The 13183-nt window shown below is 35.1% G+C and overlaps 1 protein-coding gene across 1 annotated transcript in view; it reads right to left on the reverse strand.

Moving 5' to 3' along the window:
* Nucleotides 1-276: 276 nt before the first annotated feature.
* The window catches only part of CPEB2 (cytoplasmic polyadenylation element binding protein 2), a 63467-nt gene continuing 50560 nt past the window's right edge, over nucleotides 277-13183 (reverse strand). Inside the window, exons 10-13 of the mRNA XM_007453352.1 lie at nucleotides 10831-10949; nucleotides 10455-10569; nucleotides 8320-8501; nucleotides 277-4273 (exon numbers count right to left, since the gene is read on the reverse strand). Of these exons, the coding sequence (XP_007453414.1) occupies nucleotides 4046-4273; nucleotides 8320-8501; nucleotides 10455-10569; nucleotides 10831-10949 (644 nt within the window). The 3' untranslated portion in view covers nucleotides 277-4045. The remainder of the gene's footprint in view (nucleotides 4274-8319; nucleotides 8502-10454; nucleotides 10570-10830; nucleotides 10950-13183) is intronic.

Raw genomic sequence — 13183 nt, forward strand, 5'->3', positions numbered from 1 at the left:
TAATTATCTGTTATGATTGTTAACACCAAAATTTCTATGGTATGTATGTGGGGCTAAGGGTGAGATGGGGAGGAGAACTGATGCAAAGGGGCTTGGGGGCCCAAATACTGAACTAGATGATCTCCAAGTTTCCCTTGCAATCCTCACACTAAAATACATAGTGGCCTGGGCTTCTTTATATAGCCTTGTCACTCAGCTCTGTAAAAAATATTTTACTGGTGTCCACGGATATTTTGATAGATTTGAATTGAAGAATAAGATTCCACAACTATGCCAATAACTTAATAGTTTATTAGTCAGTCAACAATATTACAAATATTTAAAAATTACTTAATATAAATAGTTGGCAGCAAACTATTCCATTACAGAGTTAAATTACCAGTACAACAGACAGACTGGAGATTTAGACACCTGGAAGATAACAATAAAATAAACTAAAGTATTTTAACAAAAAAATTTAAGCTGAAGGCGTTTATCTAGTGTCCATAAAAGCATGGGTTCTCTTTTTATTTAGAAAAAAATAAAAAACAGCTTTAACATCCCATTAGGAATATAAAATAAAATCAACTGAAAATATTAATTTGCATATCAAAGAACCATTTATAATTACAATCCAAACACTCCATAAACCACTTGTGCGATTCTATACAGAAACTGGGAATTAGAAACTAGTTGCTTTAATATTACAAAGATTTCAGCTCCAAAAATAATTCAACATAAAATAAACTTTAGCAATTAGTGTCATAAAATTATATATTTCCACATAAAAATACAAAATAATATTAATGACAAGAATATGAAAAATTATTCCAAGTATTTTACTACTATTAAAATAAAATAAAACCCAAAAAAACAAAATAGAAATATGCATGAAAAAAGTCTTTCCTTTTGTTAGCAAAACACTATCCAAAATAACTACAATCATTTACATCAGTACAAAGATTTCTGGATTTAAAAAATAGTTGCAATGACAAAAGGGGTATCTTTTCTGACAGTAAAAAATGACACTGTGGATAAAATCTGCAAAATATGCAATGAAAAAAATAAATTTGCATTAAAAAGGTTTACACTGTTATTTTTTTTATACAAACATTAGAAACAGTATTGCACATCACAACACAGAATCGAGGTTAGTCAGCCTTCCAAAATGTGTTATATTCAAGTTTTGTAGCATCTTTGAGGAGAGGCTCTGTGCAGCCAGATGCAACAGGGATAAAATATCAAGTGTTTTCCATACACAAATATATAAATGCTAAATGTTTCCTTCTTAACAAAAAGTGTGGATTTTTAAAGTTTTTTTTTTCCTCCACAGTCATACTTTTTGGGCAGCAATAAGAACATTTAGGGAACACAAATGAAGAAGCTTTGAAAATACAAAAATACAATCAAAATTAAGAATTTTCTACAAAAATAGTAAAATAAATATGATCTGTAAGTTAAAAAAAATTCCAATACAGTGTTTAACAGTTAGAAAATAAGAATGTAGTAAATAAAAGGAAAAAAAAAAAAGAAAAAGAAAAAGAGGTAGGGGGAAGGTGGGGAAGGAATAAAAGATTAGACTAATAAGCTTTAATTGTAACAGAAATGAAGGTAAAACAAACCATACATTTCTGTCATTTTTATCCATGGCAAAAAGGGTGTTCTATTACATTTCCCCTCATTTCCAATATTTATTTCTGTTTAAGAAGGGAAAGTGATTTTCAACATCTCCAATTATTTTCATCATATAATTTTAGTGTTCATTATTTAATACATGAAAAGGCTCTTCAATTTTAAACATTAAGCAGAAATTATGAAAATAAAGTTTAAAAATCTGCGAAATTAAATATCTAAATAATTAACATTGCAAAACTACTGATTTCTTTTCTAAATTCCAAAAATTGAGGTATAGCAAAGGAGATGTCATCAGTCAAAAAAAGTGTGCCATAAAATAGCTGACTGTTGGAAAAATCTCTCACAGAGATATAAAAATAGTGCATAACAAATGTCAAATGGATCAAGGTTGGCAGGGTTAAGGTTAGAAAAGAATACTCCAAAAATCTGGAGGATCATGGTTAAGTAACAAATAGGGAACACTGACAAATAAATTAGTAAAAAGCTCTTCTGAAAACAGCATCAACTTTAAACATTAAAAACTTGAACCACAACCACAATAAAACAGCAGAGTTAGACATGAACCACATATTTTTACAGTACAAAAAAGCACACCATAGACAACCAGTATTAAGATCAACACTTTGCTCACGTGAAGGATTGTCCCAAGGGGCTGCAATACGGCAACACCCTTGTAATTTTCTCTCTTTAGAGTCAAGAATCTTATTTCAGCATTTTAAAAAAACATCTACCATTGCTGGGTGCTTTGCTTAGATTGCAGAGTAACTCTTACATTAAAATATAGGGGCTAGTTGCATTAAAAATGCTCTAAAGAGAAAAAATATCACTAATGATATTCTAATAGTGTTCAGTACCAAAAGAAACTCATTAACTATTGCATGTTTCCATGCCACTTTCTCAAAAAAACTGCAAGCAAAGTCATTACCAAAATTCCTTCATCAAAATTTTTTTTTAAAAAAGCAATTCTTAACCATTAAGAACAACAATTTCCATGCAACAGTGACCCCAGTTTAGACAGAAGACCCCAATATACATAGGTCAAACATGTATGCAAGTTTAAGCCAGATTTCACCATTATCTTTAAGGTAAAATTGAATTTTATGCAACTAGCCGTCTGTATATTTCCCCATCTCCATTTTGACTTTACTTAGGTTTACTAAAGTTTTGCATTCTTTGATAAAGTTCCTTTGTTTAAATATGGGCTTCCTGTGGGTCTTACATTTGGTGACCAGTTATCAGTGTGCTGGCCATCTTTGGTTTATAAAGGATGTCTTAACCATGAACTATCAAAGGGGCTAAAATCAACTTTCTTTAAAATTCTAGTAATTTTCTTTTACTCAGTCTTTTATCTATACTATATCACTGCACATGAATTAGAACCGCACATCACAAAATTGCACAGGGATTACAAATATTACATCCAGTCTGCATAAAATCAAATTCCACTACCGACCAGATCACAAAATGGCTGCACTCTCTAATCTAAAACTAATTTGCATATTGTACACATGTAGGACATTTTTTTTTAACTTGAAGTCACAATAATGCATGCAAGTTTGCTTTTTTTAAACAAATTTTATAATTTGTTCATGCTACCTAGATTCAAGAGAGCTTTTTCGAACATTTGCAATACCTCACCTCTTGTTAGTTAATAATTCTAGTGCATGCATATGGTGTATACAGGTAAGTAAACATGCATTTTTTTTTCACATTCTAAAACTATGGCAGTTTAGGCCATATTGTGCTGCCTGCATTTTATCTGCAATGCAGTGTGTCTCTAACGTTTTCAATCCCGTATTAATAGGTGGCATTTACACATAACACCTATATAGCAGCAAAGCTAATACAGCTTGTGATTAAAAATGTTTAAAAATAGCTAATAAATCAGATTATCTTGAGGTATTATTTCTTGCAAGTCAAAATGGAGAGCAAAAAAATCAACCCTAAGTTTTAGTTTATGTATACACTGAAAATAGCAACAATAAAAATAAGCATTTGTAGCAGACATATTCCATCTTCACTATTATTTTGCTACCTTTGGTAAATTACTGGGGCAGATCTTGAAGTTAAAAACCCACGTTTAGAAATAAGTGCACGCTTCACCCACTATATAGCAGCAGACTGTTTGCCCCTACGCAAAACATTCTCATATCTAATTTTAACTTTACATATAAAAATAACTTGGAGAAAATACAAAAAAACATTTTATATTAACATGAAAATATCACAAAAATTAGTAAGCCTGAGATGTAGGGTTTTGGTGAAAAACAAGAGGCTTGTAGTGTTTTGGCTGCTGATAAAGATGCATGTATTGATAGCTGGGGTGAGAGCAGAAGAATGCACTTATTTCTTCTGCATGTCAGTATCTTCAGACACAGTAAGCCACATGCACCCTTTCTTTCCTTGTTAAACAGAGGCAGGTTTGCTATTCTTAGTTCCAGCGGAAGTGGATCTGACGTGGGCGATCAGCACCTTCCTTTACCAATGGCTTATGGAACTCACGTCCTGCACGAGAGTGGATATTTGCCCAACAAAACTCACAGTAATACTGCAGGCAAGTGACATTGGCACAAAAAAAGGGAGCAAATTTTCCACCACAGCGTGCGCCCTGGCATTCATCACACATCTGGTCATCTAGCACATATGGCTTTACCTCCACCTAGAAAAAGAGAGAAAACATATCCCATTAAGTCTGCTTCAAAAGTCACTTTAGCAATACTTTAAAAGGTTCATACAATGTTCTAGAGAAAAGGACCAACAACATTCAATGCTGAGAAAGCAGGCATCTTCCCTGGGTAATAGCTTCACCATATAGTAGGTTAAAAAAAATTAAATCATTTTGTTCTTGCACTAATCTTTTTTTATGTTTCATGTTCATAATTGACCATATGATTAAATGAGTTCTTAGTTTGGTAATTTTATTGTATTTTGATATGTTTTCTTCTGAGAACTATAAACTGAATAGTATTTAAATAACTCTCTTTTCCAAAGACAAAAAATAATTTAAAAAAACTATAGAATCCTAATTGATTCGCAAAACATTCTACCCTCACCTTTCTTGAAGTAACATCTTTAAAACACCTGTGTGTTAATATTATCAGAGGTGGGGGTGACTGTGAGTGAAAAACAGAAGGGTATGGAAGACAAATAGTATTTACACCTTTGTTTTCTCATTCCAGTGCCACTTGTGAGATGGCATAACCCAGCAGCCACTGATCATGGCAATGCGTCTCTACTACAGGTGAGAGCGATACCCTGCTTGTAAATAACTGGTACAGACAAACCAGAACTGTGGATAACCTTATTAAGGGTATGTCTAGACTTCTGTGTATTTATAAGATATGAAGTCAAAGTCCCACTGTGAAAGCCTGACGCAGTAGAAGACCTCAGACTTAGGTCAGCTCTGAATACTAAACTTTTTAACCTCAGTTTCTGTATCTGTGAGATGAGAAAGGCAATAGAACCTGCTTTATAGAGCTGTAAGGAAAAGATTATGCAAGTAAAAGCACTGAAGATAGTGTGGCACATGGCAAATACTCTGTATATTAACATTAGCTACTATTAGCTGCAACAGCCTTGTTTTCTGGCTTGTAATAACTTTATGAATGAAAGGTTACTACTTTTGTCTGATTGAATAGTGCCAGGTAGCCTAAGATCTCTGCCTTTCCTCATGAGAGAAGAGAAAATTGAGCGTTTAAAGGGCTTGGTTTGCCCAAGGTAAAAAATAATGACCCAACAATTTCTATTTTGAATGTATTCTACTGAAATACTCGCATGTGTGCAAAAAATGAATATATAAGGGTATTTTTCTTCAGCATTATTTTGAACAAAAACAATAACAGCAAACTAGAAACAACCTAGTTGACTGATGAAAAGAACTGTAAAACAAACATTTGATAGAAGGGTAATGAGATTACGTTTTTGTTTGCATTTGTATTTCATGGTTAGGGTTAGGATAAACATATTTTATATATATTGGACATTTTATTATCCTAAATTATATCTTTTGCATATTTTTAAATTCTAGATATTATTTCATGAAGGTAATCTACTTAACTCAAAATCAAAACTTCAAAGATGAAAAACTGGATTTCAAATTTATGATTTTAGAATACAGTCAAAACCTATTTGCAATTAATAATAATCTCTAACAGCTCTTGAATGTGTAAAAGGGAGTTTCATTGATTCTTCACTATTCTTATTTTCCCTTTTTCCCTTCAGAGGAGCTATCTGTGATACACAATCACCTGGAGTCATAAATAATAAAATGATTAATAATTAATTAGCCAACTTGAAGTATATCACAATTCACTTCAGTAACTACCAGAAGTCACAGTGAATTATACTACTCATGGAATAACATATAAAATTTAAAATGATTTACACATTTGTGGTGATTGTTCTTCATGGCTATCAGGGAGATGAAAGTAAACTTCAAAGTGTTCATGAGCCTAAAAGGTGAGTTGAATAAACAATTTTAATTCCCTCCAAATAAGTATCCTGTGTATCTTTGGATTATCAGCTATAAATTTAAATTTAATCTGTTTTTATGGTTTAATAACTATATTCTTATTAGAGAGATGAAAGGTATAAAGATTAGGAGTTTGATTTTTTTGTATAAGCAAAACTAATGACTTGTAAAATATTTAAGGCTCAAATTCTTTCAAATAAAGTTTAAAACATACCTTAGTAGCACATATCTTAAAAAAGTAAACTTTTCTCTCAGGTAGTTCAATGCCTTTTTAAGAAGGCAAGTTTTTCTCAATTCACTTGCTTTGTATCAGGGTTTCTCTTTAAGAATCAATATATTGCCCCAAATAATTGGTCCTCCACTATCATTTTGGAAACAAAGAGGTATGAAACATGACACTGCAATAATCTTTTCCCTTTGCTTCTGCATATTAAACAACTACAATTATATAATATGTAAATAACTTCCTCTGTGACCCTATCACCTCTCTGCAAAAGTAGGGGGTTAGACTAGATCAGTGGTCTAAAGCAGAGGCCCCTAAACCCCGGTCCGTGGCTCAGTACCAGTCCGTGGCCTGTTAGGAACCAGGCTGCACAGCAGGAGGTGAGCAGCGGGCAAGCAAGCAAGCAAGGGAGCAAGAGCGAGCGAGGCTTCACCTGCTGCTCCCCAGCTCGCATTACCACCTGAACCATCCCCTCCATCACTCACATTGCCACCTAAAGTATCCCCCCCACCCCCCCATGCCCGTCCGTGGAAAAACTGTCTTCCACGAAACCGGTTCCTGGTGTCAAAAAGGTTGGGGACCGCTGGTCTAAAGCATGGTTGGACATTAGAATCACCCTGGGGGCTTTACATACTACTGCTGCCCATGCTGCATCCCAGACCAATTACAGCAGAATCTCTGGGGGTGGGACTCAGATGTCAAGGTTTTCCTAAGTTCCCAGGTAACTTTAATGTGCAGTGGAGGTTGGAAACTACTGAATGAGAGGAACTCTAAGGTTCAAATCAGTTAAAGAAAATTTCATAGCATGTCTGAGTAAAAGCAGAGCCCTTTTTCTTAGATACTTAATTTTTTTCTTTCTTTATTGGGGGGCAACATTTTTAGTAACAATGCAAACAAAAATGCCACTTTGCAAATGTGAACTGAACTTATGCTGTACGTCTTTTCTAAATGGTAAGATTTGATAATTAAATTTTGGGGACTACTTCTAGAGTCAATGGTCTATGGGTATTAGTTAACCAGCTCCCCTGCCCCCAAAACAGTACAGCCTCAGAGAAGAAGCTTCAAGAAACTGTTACACTGGTAAAATAAGTACTCACTCAAGTTATATCTACTATAATGGGTATAAAAAAGTTAATTTACCTCATATTTTTAGTATATCTCATCTGTACTACAAATGTAAACATGATTATTCAGGAACTATTCACAGATTTTAGCATGAGATAGATTTGTAAAGAAACAATTGAGTTTTGTTCACTCCTTTCTCTTATTTTAGATGGTAATCAGTATTAGAAATTATTCAATAGGGTAGCTTTCACAGTTATCATCCATAACACTTCCTAAAAGTTCTTATTGTGATGACCTAAGCAATGCTACTAAAGAGTAAATGTTTCAAAGTTTAGGACAATCACCTTATATATTTACTTTATTTACATATTTATTTTTGCATATATTTAGGAAAATATACAAAATGTGTTTTTATTTTAGATTTTATAAATCAAAAATAAGTAACACTTAAGTAACACTTAGTGCCAAGCTCTGTTCTAAGTGCTTCTACATATGTGAATTCACTTACTCCTCAAAATAACTGTGAAAGAGATACTATTACTGTTTTCCATTTTATAAGTGAGGAATAAGAGGCATAAAGAGGGTTCATTTGCCCGGGGTTACAGAACAAATGGTGGAAATGGGATCCCAAGTAGTCTGACTCCAGAGTACAAGTTTTTAAAACAAGCTCTGCCTCTATACTTAAAAGGATATTAAGATCTTATTGGCTGATAAAAATTTTTGAACTGCCTTTAAAATTATATTTATATTTTGTGTATTATACCTAAAATTTAAAGTCTGCTCAAGAATTTTCAGGGATATTTTGATATAATACTCTTTAAGAGCTAAAGGAATATAGAAAAATAAACACTCGGTTTTTGAATTACATTATTAACTCTGTAGGGTAGTAAGCTTTGGATCAGCACCTCACAATAGGACTTAAATGATTTCCCAATATGCAACTTACACGTTTATCAATATCACCGTGCTGAAGCTGAACAAACCGAGCACTAATGGCAGCAATATAGCTCTGCTGATTGGAGAAAGCAACTCGACCAGCACCTTTTGGATATTTTAGCTCAGGATCTGTATCAATTCCTGCATAACAAACGCCACCATACAGCCGGTCCATGATCATAGCAAGCTCCACTTGAAAAGGAAAAGTAGTTCACATCAAATGGGAGAGAACACAGTAAATCAACAATTTTTAAGTACTTTTTTTTTTTAAGTGAAAGTCAATAGGATAATGCTCTTTTCTAAATCTAATCCTTTCTCTTGTATACTAGAGCTCACCTGCTCTCACCATAGAAGAACTGGACAACTCAACTGTCTACTGGGCAAGTCATATTGATATTTAACAGACACTGCATCACTCAGTATGTTCTAAATGGCACTCCTGATCTTCCACCATCCAATTAAACCTACTCAAGTGAGTTTTTGCTGACTCAGTAAGCAATGGAAAAGATGAAGTTGCCAACTCAAGACCCTTGGCTTCATCCTTTCTATTTTCTTTTTTCCCCACTGTATATGCAATCCTCTGAACTTGATTTCCAAGACATATCTAGAATCCAATCTCTTTGCCTCCATCACTAACATCCTGTTTCAAGGTATCATTCTTTTTCATCTAGATCATGGCAATAGACTTATCTCCTTGTTTCTGCCCCCTGCCCCAAGTTTATTTTCAGAACAGCAGCAAGAGTGATTCTCTTAAAAATATAGCAGATACCAGTGGCTTAACTGAAATTTCTCCTTGGGAACTCTGAATGGTGGCACAAACTAGCTTTCAAAACCAATACCACAATCTTCTTCCAACCTGCTCTTTCTCCAGTGTTCTTTATCTTCTCAGTTAGCGGTACCAGTGTCTACCTAGTAGCTTAAGACTGAAAACTGAGATTCAGCCTTTGCATTTATCTTATAAATATCTGTAATGTTGGCTCTTCCACCACCACCACTACCACTAACCCAAGCCACCACTATTTGTCTCCTGGACTCCAATAACAGGCTCCTAAATTGGTCTACGTATAACTACTCTCAATTTGACGCCCCTCTCCACAAGTCATTAACTAAACTGGTCTTTTAAAAATGAAAATATGATCAAGTCTCTCTTTTACTTAAAAACTCTTCATTGGTTTCCAGTTGCTCTGAGGACAAATAACAAGTTAGCTATTAGACTTGTATGATCTGACTCCTATTTACTTTTTCAATGTCTTCTTGTATCTCTCACCTCATTCCTTATACCCTAGGCCGTGACTCTGGACTTCCCTCAGTCTCTCCGAGGCACTCTGCTTCCCTCCACTGAAGATCTTTGAATATGCTGTTCCCTTTGTCTGAAACACTGTTCACAACCTCCTACCACCTAACCCTGCTCCTTCTGTTCAATCTTTATATGACAGCTCAAATACAAGCATCTTTAAAATATCAGACTACAGCACATTTCCTTGCTGTATGCTCTTCTGTTCCCCTTAGTCTTTCTTTGTAGTAGCTATGTCTGTAAGTATTTACATGTGTGAATAGTTCTTTAACATGCACCTCCCATACTGGAAGAGGATGCTTTCAGTGATGGAAGGCACTAACACACTTCACAAGGGTACACAGTATCATAAAACTTGCTTGTATGGCGGGCATTTACATCTATAATTATGTTCCTATATGACCTCTTCTGGTAGATCTCTGGTTCCTGATTACTGATGAACAGAAGTTTATCATTCACTTATCTAAAGTGCCTTTAAAAAAAATCCCATATTTCTTCTTCAGATATCAGAATCAACCTCCATAAAAAGAACCCAAATTCTCATTATCTTAGAGAGTTACACTTAAGAAGTCATAAATGCAGTATTTGAGTGGATTCTTCTTACAGAGTCTGTTTGGAATTAGCTATCAATATTGATAGATGAGTGTCCAATTCTCCAGTTCCTTAATGGTGTTAAGAACAATTCTCAGAATTTGTCTCAAAATTCTGTAGCAAGTAGCTATTGGAGCAGGAGAATCTGCCCTTCACCCACCCAGTGGTGACATGTACACAATAGTACCAAATGCGTACCGAATCAATTCATACTTAAATGATTGTTTTAAAAAAACAAAATTTGTTAACATTCTACTTACCAGCCCTTAATGGCCTAGGAACACCTCCAACAAAAATTGTTTTTCGAGGATCCAAAGGCTGAGAACCATCCATCACAAAATCACTATCACTTAAATTCCAAGGACGGATCTGAACCTATGAAGAAAATGACATTACTGTATTAGGTGTCACTCCTTTAATAGCTGATGAGCTTTGTGCCACTGTACTGTTCAAAATTTTGAATAGATGGGTTTGGAAACAAACTGTTAATTTTTTATCCAGATATAATAAATTATATGAATTAAAAAAAATTGAACTCAAAATGGTAGTTTATTTATTTTTTCACTAACAATCATTTCAAAACTGTTTTTGGAAAACTTGAATTTGTAACTTAAAGTTTGAGTAGCATTTACTTACAGGTTTGTCCTTGATAGTAGGGCTGGAAACACACAGATAGAGTTTTCCATCTTCTTCAATACAAGCATCAATTAGTGCCTGAACTGAGCTCTCTTCTTGAAAGAGAAGGAATGCATAGCCTGTAATAACCATAAGAATGAGGCAGTATGTCAAGGTAAGTGATTTCACCCCAAATTTCAGTATGGTTTAGAAAATACATGCCTTTGAAAAAGATGAAAAAACTATAAAGTAGGACTACAATCATTATACTTTCTCTAGGAGAACATAATATCCTATGGAATACACACAAAAAGAGATACTCAGTAAAATAACTAGCTATTTTATATAAAGCACTTACTATCTGATACTGTGATAAGAGCTTTATGTGAATTATTTCATTTAATTCTCATAAGTCTATGAAACATTATTCCCAATTTACAGAAGAAAACCCTGAGGTGTCAGGTGGTTAAACTACTTGCCCAAAGTCAGTCACATAAGTAGTTGGTTGATTAATTTCAAACCTAGATCAGCTCTAAGGTCTCCTATGATACTGTCTTCTTAAGGAATGTGGCAGGATTAACCAGTTGAGCATAGCAGGAGCTGAAGTTTCCTTCAAATACCCTCAGGGTAAGACAAGTTCTAGAGCATACTTTTGAACAGGTGGAAAAGAGCACATGTGGAAAGGCCCAGGAATTTCCATAAGTAGAGGGAAAATTCCACAATCATCCTGACAACTTCCAAATGATACTAAGAAAACTCCCTTAGGGAGGCTGGAATGAAACAGGTTCCAGTCTTCCCTGGTGGCGCAGTGGTTAAGAATCCTCCTGCCAATGCAGGGAACATGGGTTCAAGCCCCAGTCCGGGATGATCCCACATGCCACAGAGCAACTAAGCCCATGTGCCACAACTACTGAGCCTGCGCTCTAGGGCCTGCGAGCCACAACTACTGAGCCCATGTACTGCAACTACTGAAGCCCGTGAGCCTAGAGCCTGAGCTCCGAAACAAGAGAAGCTACTGCAGTGAGAAGCATGCGCACCACAACGAAGGGAAGCCCCCGCTCACCACAACTAGAGAAAGCCCGCGCGCAGCAACGAAGACCTAACAACAAAGACCCAACGCAGCCATAAATAAATAAATAAATAAATAAATTCATTTAAAAAAAGAAACAGGTTCCTTAAGGATAGGTCAGACTTTTATTTTATTTTTTACACCTTTATTGGATTATAATCGCTTTACAATGTTGTGTTAGTTTCTGCTGTACAACAAAGTGAGTCAGCTATATGTATACATATATCCTCTCCCTCTTAAGCCTCCCTCCCACCCTCCCTATCCCACCTCTCTAGGTGGTCACAAAGCACAGAGCTGATCTCCCTGTGCTATAAAGCAACTTCCCACTAGCTATCCATTTTACACACAGTAGTACATGTATGTCAGTGCTACTCTCTCAATTCATCCCAGCCTTCCCTTCCCCCTCTGTGTCCATAAGTCCGTCTCAAGGTGGATGAGCAGCAGAACACTTTTTTTCAAACAGCCTGGAGACTATGTTTGCACTTGGGATCCAAGTTCTTGCTTAGATTCCTGTACCTTTTGAAAACATGCCCCTCCTCCTTTCCTTGTGATGAGCAATTGTCAATTTTTAATCAAATATGATGTATCTAGCAGGCAGAACAGAGCTCATTACAAAAAGAAGGCATCGAAATTTACATTACAAGTTTACTGTTATGTGATTAATTCCCAGCAGCAGATGACTATCAATGACCTAACAATACCCCTTTTCCTTGACAAGATTTCTATGCACAAAACCTAGAGCACTGAAATCTAGTCCCAATGTGAAGATGTCTTCAATCAGGCCAACCATGTCTGTGCCATTAAACAATGGGAAGTAAGAGGTCATGTTTTACTAGGAATTCAAAAAACACAGCTTATTGCCAACAATGGCTTTTAAAAAGTGCCACAAAGGTCTGATGTGACACACACACAAAGTACTTCATTTCAATAAAATTACAATACCTGATTGCATAAATAAGCCATAAAGCCAACCTACACAAATAGAAACTTCCAAAGGTATGATTATGCAAGATTAAAACCACATCTTAGAACTTTTTAATTGCTAGAAACAATTTAAATAGGCTTGAAAAAATAAAAAAAAGACTGGTTTTCTTTATGTGAAGGCTTTAATTTTGATACAAGCTAAGGTTTTTTTATTTAAAATTTAAAAAAAAAATTTTCTGGCTACACCACATGGCATGTGGGATCTTAGTTCCCCAAACAGGGATCAAACCCATGCCCCCTGCACTGGAAGCACTGAGGCTTAACCACTGGACCACTAGGGAAGTTCCCAAGCTAAGGTTTTGTTTTTTTTTTTTTTTTTTT

The sequence above is a fragment of the Lipotes vexillifer genome, unplaced genomic scaffold (assembly GCF_000442215.2).
Source record: "Lipotes vexillifer unplaced genomic scaffold, Lipotes_vexillifer_v1.1 scaffold893, whole genome shotgun sequence".
Classification (NCBI taxonomy): Eukaryota; Metazoa; Chordata; class Mammalia; order Artiodactyla; family Lipotidae; genus Lipotes; species Lipotes vexillifer.